The sequence below is a fragment of the Poecile atricapillus genome (genome assembly GCF_030490865.1).
Source record: "Poecile atricapillus isolate bPoeAtr1 chromosome 36 unlocalized genomic scaffold, bPoeAtr1.hap1 SUPER_36_unloc_8, whole genome shotgun sequence".
NCBI lineage: Eukaryota > Metazoa > Chordata > Aves > Passeriformes > Paridae > Poecile > Poecile atricapillus.
Genome location: NW_026708998.1, coordinates 67,725 through 89,579, shown reverse-complemented (window position 1 = coordinate 89,579; position 21,855 = coordinate 67,725). Strand labels below are relative to the sequence as shown.

Sequence of the window (21,855 nt, the reverse complement as noted above, 5' to 3'; positions counted from 1 at the left end):
TCCTCCCAGTCCCCCCCAGTCCCCTCCCAGTCCCTCCCAGTCCCTCCCAGTCCCTCCCAGTTCCCTCCCAATCCTCTCCCAGTTCCCTCCCAGTTCCTCCCAGTCCCTCCCAGTTCCCCCAGTTCTCACGCCGCAGCTGTTGGGCTCCTCCGTAGGCCGGTGGGGGCTGGGCGGGGGGGAAGGGTGGGGGAGGGGCGGGGCTCTGCCCCACGGCGAAGGGGGCGGGGCCGGGACCCCCCTGGGCCCCCCCAAAAGCTCCGGGGTCCCCCCCGGCCCCAAAGGGCGGCTGAGCCCCAAAATGGCGCGGCTGGAAAAGGGGAGGGGTCAGCGGGGGGGGAGGGGAGGGGGGAGGGGCTCAGATCGGGGTCAGGAATGGGGGAGGGGCTCAGGGAGGGGGGAGGGGCTCAGGGATTTGGGGAGGGGGCTGGGACTGGGGAGGGGGCTCAGGGATTGGGGAGGGGGCTCAGGGATTGGGGAGGGGCTCAGGGAGGGGGGAGGGGGCTCAGGAATTGGGGAGGGGGCTCAGGGATTTGGGGAGGGGGCTCAGGAATTGGAGTCAGGAATTGGGGAGGGGGCTCAGGAATTGGGGAGGGGGCTCAGGAATTGGGGAGGGGGCTCAGGAAGGGGGGAGGGGGCTCAGATTGGGGTGAAGAATTGGGGAGGGGGCTCAGGAATTTGGGGAGGGGGCTCAGGAATTTGGGGAGGGGGCTCAGGAATTGGGGTGAGGAATTGGGGAGGGGGCTCAGGGATGGGGGAGGGGGCTCGGATCGGGGTGAAGAATTGGGGAGGGGGCTCTGGGATTTGGGGAGGGGGCTCAGATTGGAGAAGGGCTCAGGGAGGGGTCAGGGGAAGGGGCTCAGGAATTTGGGGAGGGGGCTCGGATTGGGGTCAGGAATTGGGGAGGGGGCTCAGGGATTTGGGGTCAGGAATTGGGGAGGGGGCTCAGGGAGGGGGGAGGGGCTCAGGATTTGGGGAAGGATTTGGGGAGGGGGCTCAGGGAGGGGGGAGGGGCTCAGATTGGGGTCAGGAATGGGGGAGGGGGCTCAGGGAGGGGGCAGGGGGCTCAGGGAGGGGCTCAGGGATTGGGGGAAGGATTTGGGGAGGGGGCTCAGGGAGGGGGGGAAGGGGCTCGGATTGGGGCTCGGAATTGGGGAGGGGCTCAGGGATTGGGGAGGGGCTCAGGGATGGGGAAGGAGGCTCGGATTGGGGTCAGGATTTGGGGAGGGGGCTCCGGGATTGGGGGGGGCTCAGGGAAGGGCTCAGGGATTTGGGGAGGGGGCTCAGGGATTTGGGGAGGGGGCTCAGATTGGAGAGGAGCTCAGGGAGGGGTCAGGGGAAGGGGCTCAGGGATTTGGGGAGGGAGCTGGGACTGGGGAGGGGTCAGCAGGAATTGGGGAGGGGGCTCAGGGATCGGGGAGGGGGCTCAGGGATTTGGGGGGGCTCAGGGAGGGTCTCAGGAATTTGGGGAGGGGGCTCAGGAATTGGAGTCAGGATTTGGGGAGGGGTCTCAGGGATTTGGGGAGGGGTCTCAGGGATTTGGGGAGGGGGCTCAGGGAGGGGGGAGGGGCTCAGGGATTTGGGGTCAGGATTTGGGGAGGGGGCTCAGGAATTGGGGAGGGATCCCCGAGATCTGGGGGGGGGCTCAGGGGGTTGAGCAATTGGGGGGGAAAATTGAGGAGGGGGCCCAGGATTTGGGGAGGGACCCCCAAAACCCCCCCAGGGACCCCCAAAACCTCCCCAGGGACCCCCAAAACCCCCTCAGGGACCCCCAAAACCTCCCCAGGGACTCCCAAAACCTCCCCAGGGACCCCCAAAACCACCCCTCAAAACCCCCCCCAGGGACCCCCAAAACCTCCCCAGGGACCCCCAAAACCCCCCTGGGACCCCCAAACCCTCCCCAGGGACCCCCAAACCCTCCCCAGGGACCCCCAAAACCTCCCCAGGGACCCCCCAAAACCCCCCCAGGGACCCCCCCAAACCCCCCCCAGGGACCCTCACACCCTCCCCAAAGCCCCCCTGGGACCCCCCCAACTTCTACAGGGACCCTCCCCCCACCCTCCATCCCTTTGGGGACCCCCAAAATCCCCCCAGGACCCCCCAGTACCCCCCAAAATCCCCCCGGGACCCCCAACTCACGCTGATCACGGGGGGTCCGAACATTTGCTTGGCTCGATCGGCCCCGATGAGCCCCGAGCGGGGGCCCCCCCGGGCTGCCTGCGGGGACCCCCAAAACCCACCCCAAAATCAGCCTGGGACCCCCAAAATCAGCCCAGGACCCCCAAAACCCACCCCCAAAATCAGCCTGGGACCCCCAAAATCCACCCCAAAATCAGCCCGGGACCCCCAAAATCAGCCTGGGACCCCCAAAATCCACCCCAAAATCAGCCTGGGACCCCCAAAATCCACCCCAAAATCAGCCTGGGACCCCCAAAATCCACCCCAAAATCAGCCTGGGACCCCCAAAATCAGCCAGGACCCCCAAAATCAGCCTGGGACCCCCCAAAACTGACCCAAAATCAGCCTGGGACCCCCAAAATCCACCCCAAAATCAGCCCGGGACCCCCAAAACTGACCCAAAATCAGCCCAGGACCCCCAAAATCAGCCTGGGACCCCCAAAATCAGCCTGGGACCCCCAAAACTGACCCGAAATCAGCCTGGGACCCCCAAAATCCACCCAAAATCAGCCTGGGACCCCCAAAACTGACCCAAAATCAGCCCAGGACCCCCAAAATCCACCCCAAAATCAGCCCAGGACCCCCAAAATCAGCCCAGGACCCCCAAAATCCCACCCAAAATCAGCCTGGGACCCCCAAAACTGACCCGAAATCAGCCCAGGACCCCCAAAATCAGCCCGGGACCCCCCAAAATCAGCCCGGGACCCCCAAACTCCACCCCAAAATCAGCACAGGAGCCCCAAAACTGACACTAAATCAGCCTGGGACCCCCAAAAACCTCCCCAAGACCACCTCAAACCCCCCAAATCAGCCCAGGAACCCCCAAACCATCACCAAATCAATCCAAAATCACCTCAAAACCCCTCAAACCCCCCCCAGGACCCCCAAAACCCCCCCCAGGATCCCCCAAATCCCCCTCAGGACCCCCCAGATCCCTCCCTAATCCCTCTCAGGACCCCCCAAAACCCCACCAGGACCCCCCAAATCCCCCCCAAACCTCCCCAAATCCCCCCCAGGACCCCCCAAACCCCTCCAGGACCCCCCAAATCCCCCCCAGGACCCCCCCAAATCCCCCTCAGGACCCCCTAAACCTCCCCAAACCCCTCCAGGACCCCCCAAATCCCCCCCAGGGACCCCCCAAATCCCCCAGGGACCCCCCAAAATCCCTCCAGGACCCCTCAAATCCCCCCCAGGACCCCCCAAACCTCCCCAAATCCCCCCAGGACCCCCCAAAATCCCTCCAGGACCCCCCAAATCCCCCCCCCCCCCAGGACCCCCCAAATCCCCCTCAGGACCCCCTAAACCTCCCCAACCCCCCCCCCCAGGACCCCTCAAATCCCCCCAGGACCCCCCAAATCCCCCCCAAACCTCCCCAAATCCCCCCCAGGACCCCCCAAATCCCCCCAGCCCTCACCTGTCATGCCCAGCAGGTGAGCCCCCGGTACCCCCAAACTCTGGGGGTACGCGGCCGCCGTCAGCGTGGTCAGGTCACTGCGGAAACGGGGTCAGCAGCACAAAAACACCCAAACACCCCAAAAACACCCCAAAAACACCCGAAAACACCCAAAACACCCCAAAATACCCCCAAAAACACCCAAAAATATCCCAAATCCACCCAGAAACACCCCAAAAACACCCAAAAACACCCCAAAATACCCCCAAAAATATCCCCAAAACAACCCCAAAACCCCAAAAACAGCCAAAAATGTCCCAAAATATCCCAAAAACACCCAAAAACCACCCGAAAACACACGAAAATATCCCAAAATATCCCCAAAAACACCCAAAAATGTCCCCAAAATATCCCCAAAACACCCCAAAAACACCTGAAAACACACGAAAATATCCCAAAATATCCCCAAAAATATCCCCAAACCAGCCAAAACACCCAAAAATATCCCAAAATATCCCAAAAACACCCAAAAACGCCCGAAACACCACCAAAAACCACCCCAAAACCACCCCAAAATACCCCAAAAATATCCCCAAAACAGCCAAAACACCCAAAAATATCCCAAATCCACCCAAAACCACCCCAAACATATCCCAACAAACCCCCCAAAACACCCAAAAATATCCCAAATATCCCAAAAACCACCCAAAACACCTGGAAACACACAAAAATGTCCAAAATACAACCAAAAACACCCAACACCACCCCAAAAACACCCCAAATCCCCCCAAATTCCCCCCCAAAACACCCAAAATTCACCAAAAAATTATCAAAAAATGGACAAAAAAAAACCCCAAAAAATCACCAAAAAAACCCAAAAATCCCCACAATCCTCACAAATCCCCCAAAAATCATCCTAAAACTCCTCCAAATCCCTCCTAAACTCCCCCAAACATCCCCAAAATTCCCAAAATTCCCCAAATTCCCCCAAAATGCCCAAAATTCACCAAAAAATCGTCAAAAAATGACAAAAAACAACAAAAAATATATCATCAAAAACCCCCCAAAATCACCAACAAAACCCCAAAAATCCCCCACACATCCATCCTAAACTCCTCCAAATCCCCCCCAAAATACCCCAAAATTCCCCCACCCAAATTCCCCAAATTCCCAAAATCCCCCGAATTCCCCCCAAAATTCCCCAAATTCCCCCCAAAATGCCCAAAATTCACCAAAAAATCGTCAAAAAATGACAAAAACCCCCAAAAATCACCAAAAAAACCCCCAAAAATCCCCCAAAATCCATCCTAAAACTCCTCCAAATCCCCCCAAAATTCCCAAAATTCCCAAAATTCCCCAAAATTCCCTGACTTGCCCCCCAAAATTCCCCCTAAAACACCAAAAATTCACCAAAAAATCACCAAAAAATGACAAAAAACCCCAAAATCATCAAAAAAACCCCCAAAAATCTCCCCAAAATCCCCCAAAATCCACCTAAAACTCCTCCAAATCCTCTCAAATCCCCCCAAAATTCCCAAAATTTCCCAAAATTCCCCCCAAAATTCCCCCCTAAAACACCAAAAATTCACCAAAAAATCGTCAAAAATGACAAAAAAAACCCCCAAAAAAATCACCAAAAAAATCCCCCCAAAAACCCCCACAATCCATCCTACACACACCTCCAACACCTCCAACTCCCCCCAAAATTCCCAAAATTTCCCAAACTCCCCCGAATTCCCCCCCAAAATTCCCCCTAAAACACCAAAAATTCACCAAAAAATCACCCAAAAATGACAAAAAACCCCCAAAAATCACAAAAAAAACCCCCAAAAATCCCCCAAAAATCCATCCTAAAACTCCTCCAAATTCCCCCAAAATTCCCCAAATTTCCCAAAATTCCCAAAATCCCCCGAATTCCCCCCAAAATTTCCCAAAATTCCCCCAAAATTCCCCCCCAAAATTTCCCCCAAAATTCCCCCCAAAACACCCAAACTTCACCACAAAATCATCAAAAAATGACAAAAAAACCCCAACAAAATCACCCAACAAAAACCCCCAAAATCACCAAAAATCCCCCACAAACCCCCAAAAATCCCCCAAAATCCATCCTAAAACTCCTCCAAATCCTCCCAAAATTCCCCAAATTCCCCCCAAATTTCCCAAATTCCCCAAAAACACCCAAAATTCACCAAAAAATGACAAAAAAAACCCAAAAAATCACCAAAAAATCACCAAAAAAAAACCCCAAAAATCACCAAAAAAAACCCCAAAAACCCCAAAAATCCATCCTAAAACTCCTCCAAATCCTCCTAAACTCCCCAAAATTCCCAAATTCCCCCCAAAATTTCCCAAAATTCCCCGAATTCCCCCCAAAATTCCCCAAATTCCCCCCAAAACACCCAAAATTCACAAAAAAAAATCATCAAAAAATGACAAAAAACCCCCCAAAAAATCACCAAAAAAACCCCAAAAATCACCAAAAATCCCCCAAATCCTCCTAAACTCCCCAAAATTCCCCAAATTTCCCAAAATTTCCCAAAATCCCCCGAATTCCCCCCAAAATTCCAAAATTCCCAAATTCCCCCCAAATTTCCCAAAATTCCCATTCAAAATTCCCAAAATTCACCAAAAATCATCAAAAAATGACAAAAAACCAAAAAAAAATCATCAAAAAAACCCCAAAAATCACCAAAAAAACCCCAAATCCCCCAAAATTCATCCTAAAACTCCTCCAAATCCTCCCAAAATTCCCCAAAATTCCCAAAATTTCCCAAATTTCCCAAAATTCCCTGAATTCCCCCCAAAATCCCCCGTTCCCACCTCTGCTCCTTGCGGCGCCGTTTCTCCTCCTCGTGCAGAACCTTCTTGAGCTGCAGGAAGAGCTGGTGCTTCTCCTCCTGCAGGGCCCCCAGCTTCTCCTGCAGCTTCAGCAGCTGGAATTGGGGTGAAAAACGGAATTTTGGGAAAAAACGGGAATTTTGGGGAAAAAATGGTGAAAATTTGAGAAAAAACGGTGAAATTTTGGGGAAAAAATTGGATTTTTTGGGAAAAAATGGGAATTTTGAGGGGGTTTCTCCTCCTGCAGGGCCCCCAGCTTCTCCTGCAGCTTCAGCAGCTGGATTGGGGTGAAAAACGGGAATTTTGGGAAAAAATGGTGAAAATTTGGGAAAAAAACGGTGAAAATTTGGGAAAAATGGTGAAAATTTGGGAAAAAACGGTGAAATTTTGGGGAAAAACGGTGAAATTTTGGGGAAAAAATTGGGTTTTTTGGGGAAAAAATGGTGAGTTTTGAGGGGGTTTCTCCTCCTGCAGCTTCAGCAGCTGAATTGGGTGAAAAATGGAATTTTGGGAAAAAATTGTGAAATTTTGGGGAAAAAATGGGAATTTTTGGGGAAAAAATGGTGAATTTTGGAGGGGAAATGGGAATTTTGAGGGGGTTTCTCCTCCTGCAGCTTCAGCAGCTGAATTGGGGTGAAAAATGGGAATTTTGGGAAAAAATGGTGAAAATTTGGGAAAAAATGGTGAAAATTTGGGGAAAAAATTGGATTTTTTGGGGAAAAAATGGGAATTTGGAGGGGGTTTCTCCTCCTGCAGGGCCCCCAGCTTCTCCTGCAGCTTCAGCAGCTGAATTGGGGTGAAAAATGGGAATTTTGGGAAAAAATGGGAATTTTGGGGAAAAAATGGTGAAAATTTGGGAAAAAACGGTGAAATTTTGGGGAAAAAATGGGATTTTTTGGGGAAAAAATGGGAATTTTTGGGGAAAAAATGGGAATTTTGAGGGGTTTCTCCTCCTGCAGCTTCAGCAGCTGAATTGGGGTGAAAAATGGGAATTTTGGGAAAAAATGGTGAAAATTTGGGGAAAAACGGTGAAAATTTGGGGAAAAAATGGGAATTTTTGGGGAAAAAATGGGAATTTCGGAGGGGGAAATGGGAATTTTGAGGGGGTTTCTCCTCCTGCAGCTTCAGCAGCTGGAATGGGGTGAAAAACGGGAATTTTGGGAAAAAATGGGAACTTTGGGGAAAAAATGGTGAAAATTTGAGAAAAAATGGTGAAATTTTGGGGGAAAATTGGATTTTTGGGGAAAAAATGGGAATTTTGGAGGGGGAAATGGGAATTTTGAGCCCCAAGTTTCTCCTGCAGCTTCAGCAGCTGAAATTGGGGTAAAAAATGGGAATTTTGGGGAAAAAAATGGGAATTTTGGGGTAGATTTTTTGGATTGGAAATTTTGGGAGGATTTTTGGGGTGGAATTTTTGGGGGGATTTTTGAGTGGTTCTTCGAGGTTAAATTTGGATTTTTGGGTGGAATTTTGAAGGATTTTGGGGAATTTTTGGGGCATTTTTGGGAGGATTTTTTAGGAATTTTTTAGGAATTTTTTTTGGCTTTTAAGTGGCTTTTTGAGAATTTTTTTGGGATTATATTTTGATTTTCGTGGGGATTTTGGGGGGATTTGGGGTGAATTTTTCCAGGGATTTTTTTGGGGTGATTTCCATGGAATTTTGGGAATTTTTCCCCACCTGTTCCTGGGTTTCCTCCAGGGAAACAGATTTTTTTAAAGGATTTTTTGGGGATTTTTTTAGAGATTTTGGGTGAATTTTGGAGAATTTTGGAGGGATTTTTGGGAGGATTTTGAGGAATTTTTGGGGCATTTTGGGGAGGATTTTTTAGGAATTTTTTAGGAATTTTTTTCTGGCTTTAAAGTGGTTTTTTGAGCATTTTTTTGAGATTATATTTTGATTTTTGTGGGGATTTTTGGTGAGATTTGGATGAATTCTGGGTGAATTTTCCCAGGGATTTTTTTGGGGTGATTTTTAGGGAATTTTGGGATTTTTGGGGGATTTTTTTTTTTTATTTTGGGTGGATTTTGGAGAATTTTTAGGGGGATTTTTGGGAGAATTTTTTAGGAATTTTTTGAGAGATTTTGGGCACATTTTTTTAAAGTAATTTTAGCGATTTTTTGGGATTATATTTTGATTTTTGTGGAGATTTTGGGGGGATTTGGGGTGAATTTTTCCAGGGATTTTTTTGGGGTGATTTCCATGGAATTTTGGGAATTTTTCCCACCTGTTCCTGGGTTTCCTCCAGGGAAACAGATTTTTTTAAAGGATTTTTTGGGGATTTTTTTAGAGATTTTGGGTGAATTTTGGAGAATTTTGGAGGGATTTTTGGGAGGATTTTGAGGAATTTTTGGGGGGATTTTGGGGAGGATTTTTTAGGAATTTTTTAGGATTTTTTGAGGAATTTTTTCTGGCTTTAAAGTGGTTTTTTTGATCATTTTTTTGGGATTATATTCTGATTTTTGTGGGGATTTTTGCTGAGATTTTGGATGAATTCTGGGTGAATTTTTCCAGGGATTTTTTGGGGATATTTTTGGGGAATTTTTGGATTTTTTGGGGATTTTTTTAGGGATTTTGGGTGGATTTTGGAGAATTTTGGGGGGATTTTTGGGAGGAATTTTTAGGAATTTTTGGAGGGATTTTTCTGGCTTTAAAGTGATTTTTTTGAGCATTTTTTTGGGATTATATTTTGATTTTCATGGAATTTGGGGTGAATTTTTCTGGGGATTTTTTTGGGGAGATTTTTAGGGAATTTTGGGATTTTTGGGGGATTTTTTTGGGATTTTGGGGTGGAGTTTTTTAGGGATTTTGGGTGGATTTTGGAGAACTTTGGGGGGAATTTTCAGGAGAATTTTTTAAGGACTTTTTAGGATTTTTTGGAGGGATTTTGGGTGAATTCTTTTTACTTTTAGGTGTTTTTTTGAGCGTTTTTTTGGGATTTTTGGTGAGATTTGGGGTGAATTCCGTGTGAATTTTTTCAGGGATTTTTTTGGGGTGATTTCCATGGAATTTTGGGAATTTTCCCCACCTGTTCCCGGGTCTCCTCCAGGGACATCCTCTCCTCCAGCTCCTTGCGCCGGCGCCGCTCCTGCTCCTCCCGAACCTTCTGCTCCATCATCTTGTCCACCTCCTCCTCCTCTGCGGGGCACTCAGGGGTCACTCAGGGGTCACTCAGGGGTCATTGGGGCCAGTGGGGTCAGCCAGGGGTCATTTGGGTCACCCAGGGTCACCCAGGGGTCATTCAGGTGTCATTGGGGTCATTTCAGGTCAGTGAGATCAGCCAGGGGTCACTCAGGGGTCATTTGGGGTCATTGGGGTCACTGGGGTCACCCAGGGGTCATTGGGGTCATTCCGGGTCAGTGACATCAGCCAGGGGTCACTCAGGGGTCATTGAGGTCACCCAGGGGTCATTTGGGGTCATTGGGGGGTCAGTGAGGTCAGCCAGGGGTCACCCAGGGGTCATTTTGGGTCAGCCAGGGGTCATTGGGGTCATTTTGGGTCATTTGGGTCACTCAGGGGTCACTCAGGGGTCATCGAGGTCATCCAGGGGTCATCCATGGGTCGTTTTGGGTTATTGGGGTCAGTGGGGTCACCCAGGGGTCAGTCAGGGGTCATTGGGGTCAGCCAGGGGACAGCCAGGGGTCATTGGGGTCATTTGGGTCACTCAGGGGTCAGTGGGGTCACCCAGGGGTCATTTTGGGTCATTGGGGTCACCCAGGGGTCATTTGGGGTCACCCGGGGGTAATTTGGGGTCACCCAGGGGTCATTGGGGTTCACTCGGGGGTCACTGTTGGGATTTGGGGTCACCCAGGGGTCACTCAGGGATAACTCAGGGTCATTTGGGGTCACCCAGGGGTCATTGGGGTCACCCAGCAGTCACTCAGTGGTCACTTGGGGTCACCTGGGGGTCACTGTTGGGATTTGGGGGTCCCACCTGTGCCCTGACCCCTCTCAAAGGGGGCGTGGCCTCTGCGGGGGGGGGCACCTGGGGGCGGGGCCTGTTACCATGGGAACGGCGCTGGGGGCGGGGCCTGTTACCATGGGAACGACGCCAAACCCAGCCCTTGTTGCCATGGAGACCCCGGGGGGCGGAGCCTGTTGCTATGCACACCCCCCGAGGGCGGGTCCTGTTGCCATGGAGACCCCGAGGGCGGGGCCTGTTGCTATGAACACCCCCCCGGGGGCGGGTCCTGTTGCCATGGAGACCCCGAGGGCGGGTCCTGTTGCCATGGAGACCGGCGAGCGCGGCCTCCTTCCCCTCACGGCCCCCTCGGGCCTCCCCCGCCCCACCGGGAGCCCGCGGGGTTCCGGCCGCCCCCGGGGCTCCCCCCGCCGCTGCCGGCCGCCCCGCCCGGGCTCACCCTGCCGCTTGCGCTCCCGCTCCACCATGACGTGGCGGTGCAGCGCCCGCGCCATGGCCGAGCTGAGCTTCGGCCGCTCCAGCAGCGCCGGCATCGTGCGAGGGCCGCGGGCAGCGAGCGGGGCCGGGCCGGGCCGAGCTTCCGCTTCCGGAGCGGCGCCCTCAGCGCGGGGCCACGCCCGCCATGACGGGAACGAGGCTAAACCACGCCCACCGTGACGGGAACGAGGCTAAACCACGCCCACCATGACGGGAACGAGGCTAAACCACGCCCACTGTGACGGGAACGAGGCTAAACCACGCCCACCATGACGGGAACGAGGCTAAACCACGCCCACCGTGACGGGAACGAGGCTAAACCACGCCCACTGTGACGGGAACGAGGCTAAACCACGCCCACCATGACGGGAACGAGGCTAAACCACGCCCACCATGACGGGAACGAGGCTAAACCACGCCCACCGTGACGGGAACGAGGCTAAACCACGCCCACTGTGACGGGAACGAGGCTAAACCACGCCCACCATGACGGGAACGAGGCTAAACCACGCCCATCATGACGGGAACGAGGCTAAACCACGCCCATCATGAGGGGAATGAGACTAAACCACGCCCACCCGAGCGGGAACGAGGCTAAACCACGCCCACCATGACGGGAACGAGGCTAAACCACGCCCCTTATAGCGGGAACGAGACTAAACCACGCCCCCTAAAGCGGGAACGAGGCTAAACCACGCCCACCTGGGCGGGAACGAGGCTAAACCACGCCCACCCGAGCGGGAACGAGGCTAAACCACGCCCACCCGGGCGGGAACGAGGCTAAATCACGCCCACCCGAGCGGGAACGAGGCTAAACCACGCCCACCCGGGCGGGAACGAGGCTAAACCACGCCCAGCCTGACGGGAACGAGGCTAAACCACGCCCCCTAAAGCGGGAACGAGGCTAAACCACGCCCACCCGGGCGGGAACGAGGCTAAACCACGCCCACCATGACGGGAACGAGGCTAAACCACGCCCAGCATGACGGGAACGAGGCTAAACCACGCCCACCATGACGGGAACGAGGCTAAACCACGCCCCTTATAGCGGGAACGAGGCCAAACCACGCCCCTTACAGTGGGAACGAGGCTAAACCACGCCCCTAAAGCGGGAACGAGGCTAAACCACGCCCCCTAAAGCGGGAACGAGGCTAAACCACGCCCCAAGCGCGCCGTGAGGCGAAGCCACGCCCCTTTTACCAGAACGAGGCGAAACCACGCCTTCATTTCCTTTTAAGGAAAAGCCACGCCCCCAACGCCTTCTGAGGGGAAAACCACGCCCCCATCTCGGAAACGAGGCTAAACCACGCCCCAATTTCCATATAAGGAAATCAAACGCTCCCTTTGGCGAAACGAGGCCAAGCCACGCCCCAATGCCCATATAAGGAGAAGCCACGCCCCCTTCGGTGCCGTGTGCAGACGTGGCTCCCTCAGGCCCCTCCCCCAAGCCCCGGGGGGAATCCCCCACCCCTCCCCCACCCTTGAGGGTCTCGATTTCGCCCCTCCCCCCCCTTGATCCCCCCAATTCCCTTCTCTGCCCCTCCCCCACCCCAAATTTTCCCGCCCCTCCCCCACAGAGCACTCGGAGTTTGTTTTTTATTTTTTTCTCACGGTTTTATTGGGGGGGGGAGGGGCAAAGGGGGGGGAGGGGCGAGACCTCCCCTCCCCCTCCCCCGCAGCAGCTTTAAATAAAAATTAAATTTTTTTAAAAAATAAAACAAAAAAAAGAAAAAAAACCCAAAACCCGACCAGACCCCCCCAAAAAAAACCCCCAAAATCCCCCCCCCAAAAAAACCCTCCCCCCGCCCCTCCCCCACCCCCGGATTCACATTTGGGCAATAAATAAAGGGGGGGGAGGGGCGGGGGGGGGGGAGGGGCTGTGCAGTGGGGGAGGGGGGGGCAAGTGCTGTGACCCCTCCCCTCCCCCCAAAAAAAAACCAAACCAAAACTGGGGCGAAACCCCCCAAAAACGGCTCCAGGGACCCCAAAATTGGGCTCCAGGACCCTCCCCTCCCCCCCCCCTCCCCGATTTTGGGGCGATTCCCCCATTTTTGGGGAGGAGATTCCCCCCAATTTTTATTTTTTTTTTCCGGGGAGAAATTCCCCCATTTTTTTTTTTTTTTCCAGGGAATTCCACCAATTTTAATTTGAGGAGATTCCCCCATCGTTTTTTGCAGGAATTCCCCCATTTTTTCATGGAATTCTCCCATTTTTGGGAAGAATTCTCCCATATTTTTTGAAGGAATTCCCTCTTTTTATTTTGGAAGAATTCCCCCATTTTTTTCAGGAATTCCCCCGAATTTTTGCCAAGAATTTCCCCATTTTCAGAGAAATTCCCCCATATTTTTGGGGAAAAATTACCCATTTTTTGGGAAGAACTCTCCCATATTTTTTGAAGGAATTCCTGCAATGTTTTCTGGAACAATTCCCCCAAATTTTTGGAACAATTCCCCCATTTTTCCGAGAAATTCCCCCAATTTTTTTGGGAAGAATTTCCCCATTTTTGAAAGAATTCTCCCATATTTTTTGGAAGAATTCCCCCAATTTTTTTGCAAGAATTCCCAGTTTTTTCGGGGAATCTCCTCATATTTTTTGGAGGAATTCTCCCAAATTTTTGGGAAGAATTCCCCCATTTTCAGAGAAATTCCCCCACATTTTTTGGAACAATTCCCCCATTTTTTTGGGAAGTATTTCCCCATTTTCGGAAGAATTCTCCCATATTTTTTGAAAAAATTCCCCCAATTTTTTTGGAAGAATTCCCAGTTTTTTCAGGGAATCTCCTCATATTTTTTGGAGGAATTCTCCCAAATTTTTTGAAGGAATTCCCCCATATTTTTAGGAAGAATTCCCTATTTTTTCAGGAAATTCCCCCAATTTTTTGGGACTAATTCCCCCATTTTCGGAAGAATTCCCCCACATTTTTTGGGAAGAATTCCCCCATATTTTTGAGACTAATTTCCCCATTTTCTGAGAAATTCCCCCAATTTTTTTGGGAAGAATTCGCCCATTTTCAGAGAAATTCCCCCACATTTTTTGGGAAGAATTCCTCACTTTTCAGAGAAATTCTCCCATATTTTTTGAAGGAATTTTCCCAATTTTTTTGGAGGAATTCCCAGTTTTTTTCAGGAAATCTCCTCATATTTTTTTGCGGAAAAATTTGCCCATTTTCGGAAGAATTCCCCCACATTTTTTGAAGGAATTCCCCCGTTTTTGGAAGAATTCCCACAATTTTTTTTGGGAATAATTCCCCCATATTTTCCGAAGGAATTCCCGGGTTTTTCCCGGGAATCCGCCCGTTTTTTGGGATGAATTCCCGTGTTTTTCGCTCAGTCCACGCGGACCAGCAGCCCGGCCAGCACGGTGGCCCCCGGCTCCTTGGTCACCCACTCCAGCTGGCCGGGGTCCAGCCCCTGGGGGGGCTCCAGGGCGGGCGGGGGGCTCAGCGAGGGGGGCCCGGCCCGGAACGAGCCCGGACGGACCCAAACCTCAAAAGCCACCTGAGCCCCCCGGGGCCGCGGCCAGCCCGGCTCCCGGAACCTGGGGAGACAAAAAATGTACCCAAATCAACCCAAAATAACCTGAAATATCCCAAAATTCACCCCAAAATCCCCCTCCTGAACCCAGCCCGGCTCCCGGAACCTGGGGAGACAAAAAATGTGTCAAAATTAACCCAAATTCACCCCAAAATATCCTGAAATAACCCAAATTAACCCAAAATATCCTGAAATAACCCAAAATCCACCCCAAAATCCCCCTCCTGAACCCAGCCCGGCTCCCGGAACCTGGGGAGACAAAAAATGTGTCAAAATTAACCCAAATTCACCCCAAAATATCCTGAAATAACCCAAATTAACCCAAAATAACCTGAAATAACCCAAAATTCACCCCAAAATAACCTGAAATATCCCAAAATTCACCCCAAAATCCCCCTCCTGAACCCAGCCCGGCTCCCGGAACCTGGGGGGACAAAAATGTGTCAAAATTACCTAAATTCACCCCAAAATATCCTGAAATAACCCAAATTAACCCAAAATATCCTGAAATAACCCGAAATAACCCAAAATCCACCCCAAAATCCCCCTCCTGAACCCAGCCCGGCTCCCGGAACCTGGGGAGATATAAAAATGGGTCAAAATTAACCCAAATTCACCCCAAAATATCCTGAAATAACCCAAAATAACCCAAAATAACCTGAAATATCCCAAAATCCACCCCAAAATCCCCCTCCTGAAACCAGCCCGGCTCCCGGAACCTGGGGAGACAAAAAATGTACCCAAATTAACCCAAAATATCCTGAAATAACCCAAAATCCACCCCAAAATCCCCCTCCTGAAACCAGCCCGGCTCCCGGAACCTGGGGAGATAAAAAATGTCCTGAAATTACCCAAAATAACCTGAAATATCCCAGGAACATCCCAAAATATCCCCAGGAATCCTTCCCCGGATCACCCCAAAATTCCCAAAAATCCCCCCAAAATCCCCTCCCAATTGGCCCCTCCCCCTCCCCAAACCACGCCCATTTCCAGCATGGCCCCGCCCCTTTCCTGTGACCACGCCCCTTTCCCAAACCCCACCCATTCCCAACATGGCTCCGCCCCTTTCCTGTGACCACGCCCCTTTCCCAAACCCCGCCCATTTCCAACTTGGCTCCGCCCCTTTCCTGTGACCACGCCCCTTTCCCAAACCCCGCCCATTTCCAACATGGCTCCGCCCCTTTCCTGTGACCACGCCCCTTTCCCAAACCCCGCCCATTACTGTGGCCATGCCCATTTCTCTTGGCCCCGCCCCTTTCCCGTGACCCCGCCCACTTGGTCCCGCCCCATTTTTGTGGCCCCACCAACTTCTCTTGGCTCCTCCCCTTTCCCAAGCCCCGCCCATTCCTGTGGCTCCACCCCTTTCTTAAACCTCACCCATTCATGTGGCTCTGCCCCTTTCCCGAGACCCCGCCCACTTCTCTTGGCCCCGCCCCTTTTTGCGGCCACGCCCCTATCCCACGACCCCACCCACTTCTCTTGACCCCTCCCCTTTCCCATAGTCCCGCCCATTTTTCTTGGTCCCACCCACTTTTCTTGGCCCCATCTTTTTTCCCGTGGCCCCACCCCTTTTCCTGTGTCCCCGCCCCTTTCCCGTGGCCCCGCCAACTTCTCTTGGCCCCGCCCATTCCTCCCGCCCCCGATCTTTTCCTGTGGCCCCGCCCATTTCCCCACACCCTGCTCTTTTCCTGTGGCCCCGCCCCTTCTCTTGGCCCCGCCCCTTTCCATTTGGCTCCGCCCACTTCTCTTGGCCCCGCCCATTTCCCCACACGCCGACCTTTTCCTGTGGCCCCGCCCCTTCTCTTGGCCCCGCCCCTTTCCATTTGGCCCCGCCCCTATCCCCGCGGCTCCGCCCTTTTCCTGCGCCCCGCCCCTTTCCCTTTGGCCCCGCCCCTTTCCCTTTGGCCCCCCCTTTCCCCTGGCCCCGCCCCTTTCCCGGTGGCCCCGCCCCTTTCCCTGGCCCCGCCCCTTTCCCTGGCCCCGCCCACTTCTCTTAGCCCCGCCCATTTCCCCCCACCCCGCCCTTTTCCTGTGGCCCCGCCCCTTTCCCCGTGGCCCCACCCCCTTATCTTGCCCCGCCCTTTTTCTGTGGCCCCGCCCCTTTTCCCGCCCTTTTCCTGTGGCCCCGCCCCTTTCCCCGCCCTTTTCCTGTGGCCCCGCCCCTTTCCTGTGGCCCCGCCCCTTTCCCCGCCCTTTTCCTGTGGCCCCGCCCCCTTATCTTGCCCCGCCCCTTTTCCTTTGGCTTTGCCCCTTTCCCGTTGGCCCCGCCCCTTCCCATTGCCCCCGCCCCTTTCCCTTTGGCCCCGCCCCTTTCCCCTGGCCCCGCCCCTTTCCCCTGGCCCCGCCCCTTTCCCTGGCCCCGCCCACTCACGTGACGCGGCTGGCGAACGGCTCCAGGGCCGCGTAGCCCAGGGCCGGGGACAGCACCAGGGGGGCGGGGCCGGGTGGGCGTGGCCCGGAGCCCGGGGGGGCGGGGCCTGAGCGCGGGTGGGCGGGGCCAGGCGGGTCCGGCCTGCAGGGGGCGCTCAGGAGCGACCACGGGCCTGGGATGGGAAAGGGGGCGGGGCTTAGGGGGGCGGGGCTTAGGGGGGCGGGGCCGGGTGGGCGTGGCCAAAGGGAAGGGGGGGGATTGGGGGGTCCCACCCACCCCTTTATTGAGGGTCTGCCCCCCCAATTTTGGGGTCCTTTCCCCACTTTTGGTGTTTTTTCCCCACTTTTGGGGTCCTTTCCCTATTTTGGGCTCCCCCTCCCCAATTTTGGGGTCCTTTCCCCACTTTTGGGGTCCTTTCCCCAATTTTGGGCTCCTCCTCACCAATTTTGGGCTCCCCCTCCCCACTTTTGGGGTTCTTTCCCCAATTTTGGGCTCCCCCTCCCCAATTTTGGTGTTTTCCCCCCACTTTCGGGCTCCTCCTCCCCAATTTTGGGCTCCTCCTCCCCAATTTTGGGCTCCTCCTCCCCAATTTTGGGGTCCGTTCCCCAATTTTGGGGTCCTTTCCCCACTTTTGGTGTTTTTTCCCACTTTTGGGGCCCTTTCCCCAATTTTGGCCTCCCCCTCCCCAATTTTGGGGTCCTTTCCCCAATTTTGGGGTCCCTGCTCCCCAATTTTGGGGTCCTTTTCCCATTTTTGGCCTCCCCCTCTCCAATTCTGGGGTCCTTCTCCCAATTTTGGGCTCCCCCTCCCCATTTCCAGGTTCCCAGTCCCCATTTTTGGGGTCCCAATCCTCGTTTTGGGGTCCCCATGCCCATTTTGGGGCTCTTCTCCCCAATTTTGGGGTACTTTCCCCATTTCCAGGTTCCCAGTCCCCATTTTTGGGGTCCCAATCCCCGTTTCAGGCTCCCCGTGCCCATTTCGGGGTCTCCGTGCCCGATTTTGGGGTCCCTCTCCCCATTTCCGGGGTCCCTCTCCCCGTTTTTGGGGTCCTTGTGCCATTTCCAGTGTCCCCGCCCCCGTTTTTGGGGTCCCAGTCCCCATTTTGGGGTCCCTTTCCCCATTTCCAGGGTCCCCGTGCCCATTTCCGGGGTCCCTGTGCCCGTTTTTGGGGTCCCCGTGCCCGTTTCGGGGGTCCCCATCCCCATTTTTGGGGTCCCCGTGCCCGTTTTGGGGTCCCTGTGCCCGTTTTTGGGGTCCCAGTCCCCATTTTGGGGTCCCTTTTCCCCATTTCCAGGGTCCCTGGGCACGTTTTTGGGGTCCTTCTCCCCGTTTTTGGGGTCCCTCTCCCCATTTTTGGTCTCCCTCTCCCCGTTTTCGGGGTCCCTGTGCCTGTTTTTGGGGTCTCTCTCCCCATTTTTGGGGTCTCTTTCCACATTTCCAGGTTCCCTCTCCCCATTTCCGGGGTCCCCCTGCCCATTTTGGGGTCCCCGTGCCCATTTTGGGGTTACTCTCCCCATTTTTGGTGTCCCTGTGCCAAATTTTGGGGTCTCTTTCCCCATTTCCAGGGTCCCTGTGCCCGTTTTTGGGGTCCCTCTCCCCATTTTTGGGGTCCCCGTGCCCGTTTTCAGGGTCCCCGTGCCCATTTTGGGGTTCTTTTCCCCATTTCCAGGGTCCCCGTGCCCGTTTTTGGGGTCCCCGTGCCCATTTCCGGGGTCCCCGTGCCCATTTTGGGTTCCCTCTCCCCGTTTTTGGGGACCCTCTCCCCATTTTCGGGGTCCCTCTCCGCGTTTTTGTGGTCCCCGTGCCCATTTTGGGGTCCCCGTGCCCGTTTTTGGGGTCCCTCTCCCCATTTCGGGGTCCCCGGGCCAATTTTTGGGTTCCCTCTCCCCGTTTTTGGGGTCCCTCTCCCCATTTCCAGGGTCCCTTTCCCCATTTCTGGGGTCCCCGTGCCCATTTTTGGGGTCCCCGTGCCCGTTTTCGGGGTCCCCGTGCCCATTTTGGGTTCCCTCTCCCCATTTTCGGGGTCTCTGTCCCCATTTTTGGGTTCCCTCTCCCCATTTTCGGGGTCTCTGTCCCCATTTTTGGGGTCCCTCTCCCCGTTTTCGGGGTCCCTCTCCCCGTTTTCGGGGTCCCCGTGCCCGTTTCGGGGGTGCCCACCTGGCACGAGCTCTCCGCGGTCGAGGCTGCGCCGCACGGCGCCGGCGCTGGTGCCGTGATAGGCCCGGGGCCACTTCTGCCACCCCCCCCCCTCCGGCCGCGGCTTCGGCCTGGGGGGAACCCCAAAATCAGCGTCACCCCCAAAAAAAACCACCCAAAAACAACCAAAACCACAAAAAAACCACCCAAAAACAACCAAAAACACAAAAAAAATCCTAAAAATACCCAAAAAAACACCCAAAAACAACCAAAAACATCCTAAAAATACCCAAAACCAACCAAAAACACAAAAAACCACCCAAAACCAACCAAAAACACAAAAAACATCCTAAAAATACCCCAAAAATACCCCAAAACAACCAAAAATACCCAAAAAATACCCCAGAACAACCAAAAATACCCAAAACCACCCAAAGATCTCTAAAATCATCGAGAGCCCCCCAAAAAACACCCAGAATCTCCCAGGGATCCCCCAAACCTCTCCAGAACCCCCCAAACCCCCCCAGGACCCCCCGGGACCCCCCCAAACCTCCCCAGGACCCCTCAGGACCCCCCCAAACCTCCCCAGCATCCCCTGGGACCCCCCAAACCCCCGCAAGACCCCCCAAATTTCACCCCAAATCCCCCCCAGGACCCCCCAAGCCTCCCCAGGACCCCCCCAAACCCCACCAGGACCCCCTGGGACCCCCCAAACCTCCCCAGGACCCCCCGGGACCCCCCCAAACCTCCCCAGGACCCCCTGGGACCCCCCAAACCCCCCCAAGACCCCCCAAATTCCACCCCAAATCCACTCCAGGACCCCCCCAGGACCCCTCAGGACCCCCCCAAACCCCCCCAGGACCCCCCCAAACCCCTCCAAGACCCCCAAATTCCACCCCAAATCCACTCCAGGACCCCCTCAGGACCCCCCAGGACCCCTCAGGACCCCCCCAAACCCCCCCAAACCCCACCAGGACCCCTCAGGACCCCCCCAAATGCCCCCAGGACCCCTCAGGACCCCCCCAAACCCCCCCAGGACCCCTCAGGACCCCCCCAGGACCCCCCCCAAACCCCACCAGGACCCTTCAGGACCCCCCCAAACTGCCCCAGGACCCCCCAAGCCTCCCCAGGACCCCCCCAAACCCCCCCAAACCCCACCAGGACCCCCCAGGACCCCCCCAAACCCCCCCAGGACCCCCCGGTACCGGAGGCTGAAGCGGCACCAGCCCAGGGGCAGGGGGGGCTCCCGGGGGTCCCGGGGGTCGCCCCCTCCCCTCTCGCAGCCCTCGCAGAAGCAGCGGCTGCGGCGCGGCTCGGGGGCGAAGTACTCGTCTGCAACGGGGAAAAGGGGGGTCAGGGACCCCGAAAACGGGGCTGGGACCCCCAAAAATGGGTCTGGGACCCCCGAAAACGGGTCTGGGACCCTCGAAAATGGGTCTGGGACCCCAAAAACGGGTCTGGGACCCTCGAAAATGGGTCTGGGACCCCCAAAAACCCCTCAGGATCCCCCCAAATCCCTCCCAGGACCCCCAAAATCCCCCCAAATCTCCCCGAGGACCCCCCAAATCCCCCCCCAGGACCCCCCAAACCCCTCCAGGACCCCCAAATCCCCCCTAGGACCACCCAAACCCCTTCAGGACCCCCAAAATCCTCCATGGGATCCCCCAAACTATCCCAGGACCCCCCAAATCCCCTTCAGGACCCCCCAAATCCCCACCAGGAATCCCCAAATCTCCCTCAGGACCCCCAAAATCCCCCCCAAGACCCCCTAAATCCTCCCCAGGACCCTCAAAATGCCCCCAAACCCCCCCAGGACCCCCCAAATTCTCCCCAGGACCCCCCAAATCCCCTTCAGGACCCCCCCAAATCCCCCCAGGACCCCCCAAATCCTCCCCAGGACCCCCCAAATGCCCCCAAATCCCCCCCAAATCCCCTCCAGGACCCCCCCAAATCCCCCGAGGACCCCCCCAACCCCCCCCGGACCCTCCAAATCTCCCCCAACCCCACCCAGGACCCCCCAAATCCCCCCAGGACCCCCCAAATCCTCCCCAGGACCCCCCAAATCCCCCCCAAATCCCCTCCAGGACCCCCCCAACCCCCCCCAGGACCCTCCAAATCTCCCCCAAATCCCCCCCAAGTCCCCCCAAATCCCCTTCAGGACCACCCAAATCCCCCCCAGGACCCCCCAAACCCCCCCCAGGACCCCCCAAACCCCCCCAGGACCCCCCAAATCCCCCCGGAGCCCCCAGCCCCACCTGGCAGCAGCAGCAGATCCTTGAACCGGGCACACAGGGCCTGGTAGGGGCAGGGCTGGGGGGGCGCGGGGGGTCCCCAGCACAGGCTCTCCTTCACCCCTGGGGGGTCCCAAAGGGGGCTCAGAACCCCCCCGGGACCCCCCCCAAAAAAATCCCCGCCCCCAAAAACCCCCCTCCCCAAAATTTGGGGCTTCCAGAACCTTCCCAAGAGCTCAAAATCGGGATTTTCCCCCTCCCCCCACCCCAAAATTTGGGGGGCTCAGGACGCCCCCAGCCCCAAATTTGGGGGTCCTTGACCCCCCCAACCCCAAATTTGGGGGTCCTTGACCCCCCCCAACCCCAAATTTGGGGTTCCTTGACCCCCCCAACCCCAAATTTGGGGGTCCTTGACCCCCCCAACCCCAAATTTGGGGGTCCTCGACCGCCCCCACCCCAAATTTTGGGGTTCTCACCCCCTCTGGACCCCAATTTTGGGGTCTCAACCCTCAAATTTGGGGCTCCCCATCCCCGTTTCCCCAAAATTTGGGGTCTCAGACCCCTCCAATCCCAAAATTTTGGGGTCCCGAACCTCCCACCCCCCCAAATTTGGGGCTCCCCATCCCCGTTTCCCCAAATTTTGGGGTCCCGAGCCCCCCAACCCCCCAAATTTGGGGCTCCCCATCCCCATTTCCCCAAAATTTGGGGGTTTCAACCCCTCCAATCCCCAAATTTGGGGTCCCAGCCCCCCAAATTTGGGGTCCTGCACCTCCCAGCCCCC

At 55.3% G+C, this 21,855-nt stretch overlaps 2 protein-coding genes across 2 annotated transcripts in view; both read right to left on the bottom strand.

Annotated features, from left to right (window-relative positions):
• Positions 1-125: 125 nt before the first annotated feature.
• Positions 126-10,951, bottom strand: LOC131574156 (G protein pathway suppressor 2-like). Its single transcript, XM_058828557.1, has 6 exons — positions 10,766-10,951; positions 9,433-9,542; positions 6,389-6,501; positions 3,590-3,666; positions 2,137-2,214; positions 126-307 (listed from the first exon to the last, which is right to left on the bottom strand). Exons 1-6 carry the CDS (start codon positions 10,857-10,859, stop codon positions 126-128), a joined length of 654 nt encoding a protein of 217 aa, XP_058684540.1. The 5' UTR covers positions 10,860-10,951.
• A 1,872-nt stretch (positions 10,952-12,823) lies between these two features.
• NEURL4 (neuralized E3 ubiquitin protein ligase 4) overlaps positions 12,824-21,855 on the bottom strand; it is a 68,200-nt gene continuing 59,168 nt past the window's right edge. The window contains exons 27-31 of the mRNA XM_058828556.1: positions 21,099-21,197; positions 20,049-20,175; positions 18,865-18,974; positions 16,708-16,879; positions 12,824-14,340 (exon numbers count right to left, since the gene is read on the bottom strand). Coding sequence (XP_058684539.1) covers positions 14,130-14,340; positions 16,708-16,879; positions 18,865-18,974; positions 20,049-20,175; positions 21,099-21,197 — 719 coding nt within the window. The 3' untranslated portion in view covers positions 12,824-14,129. The remainder of the gene's footprint in view (positions 14,341-16,707; positions 16,880-18,864; positions 18,975-20,048; positions 20,176-21,098; positions 21,198-21,855) is intronic.

Coding starts and splice junctions, on each gene's coding strand:
- LOC131574156 (XM_058828557.1), bottom strand. CDS start 10,859: ATGCCGGCGCTGCTGGAGCGGCCGAAGCTCAGCTCGGCCATGGCGCGG. Junction 9,543..10,765: donor GCGGGAGCGCAAGCGGCAGG/GTGAGCCCGGGC, acceptor AGTGCCCCGCAG/AGGAGGAGGAGGTGGACAAG. Junction 3,667..6,388: donor CGGCGCCGCAAGGAGCAGAG/GTGGGAACGGGG, acceptor CCGTTTCCGCAG/TGACCTGACCACGCTGACGG.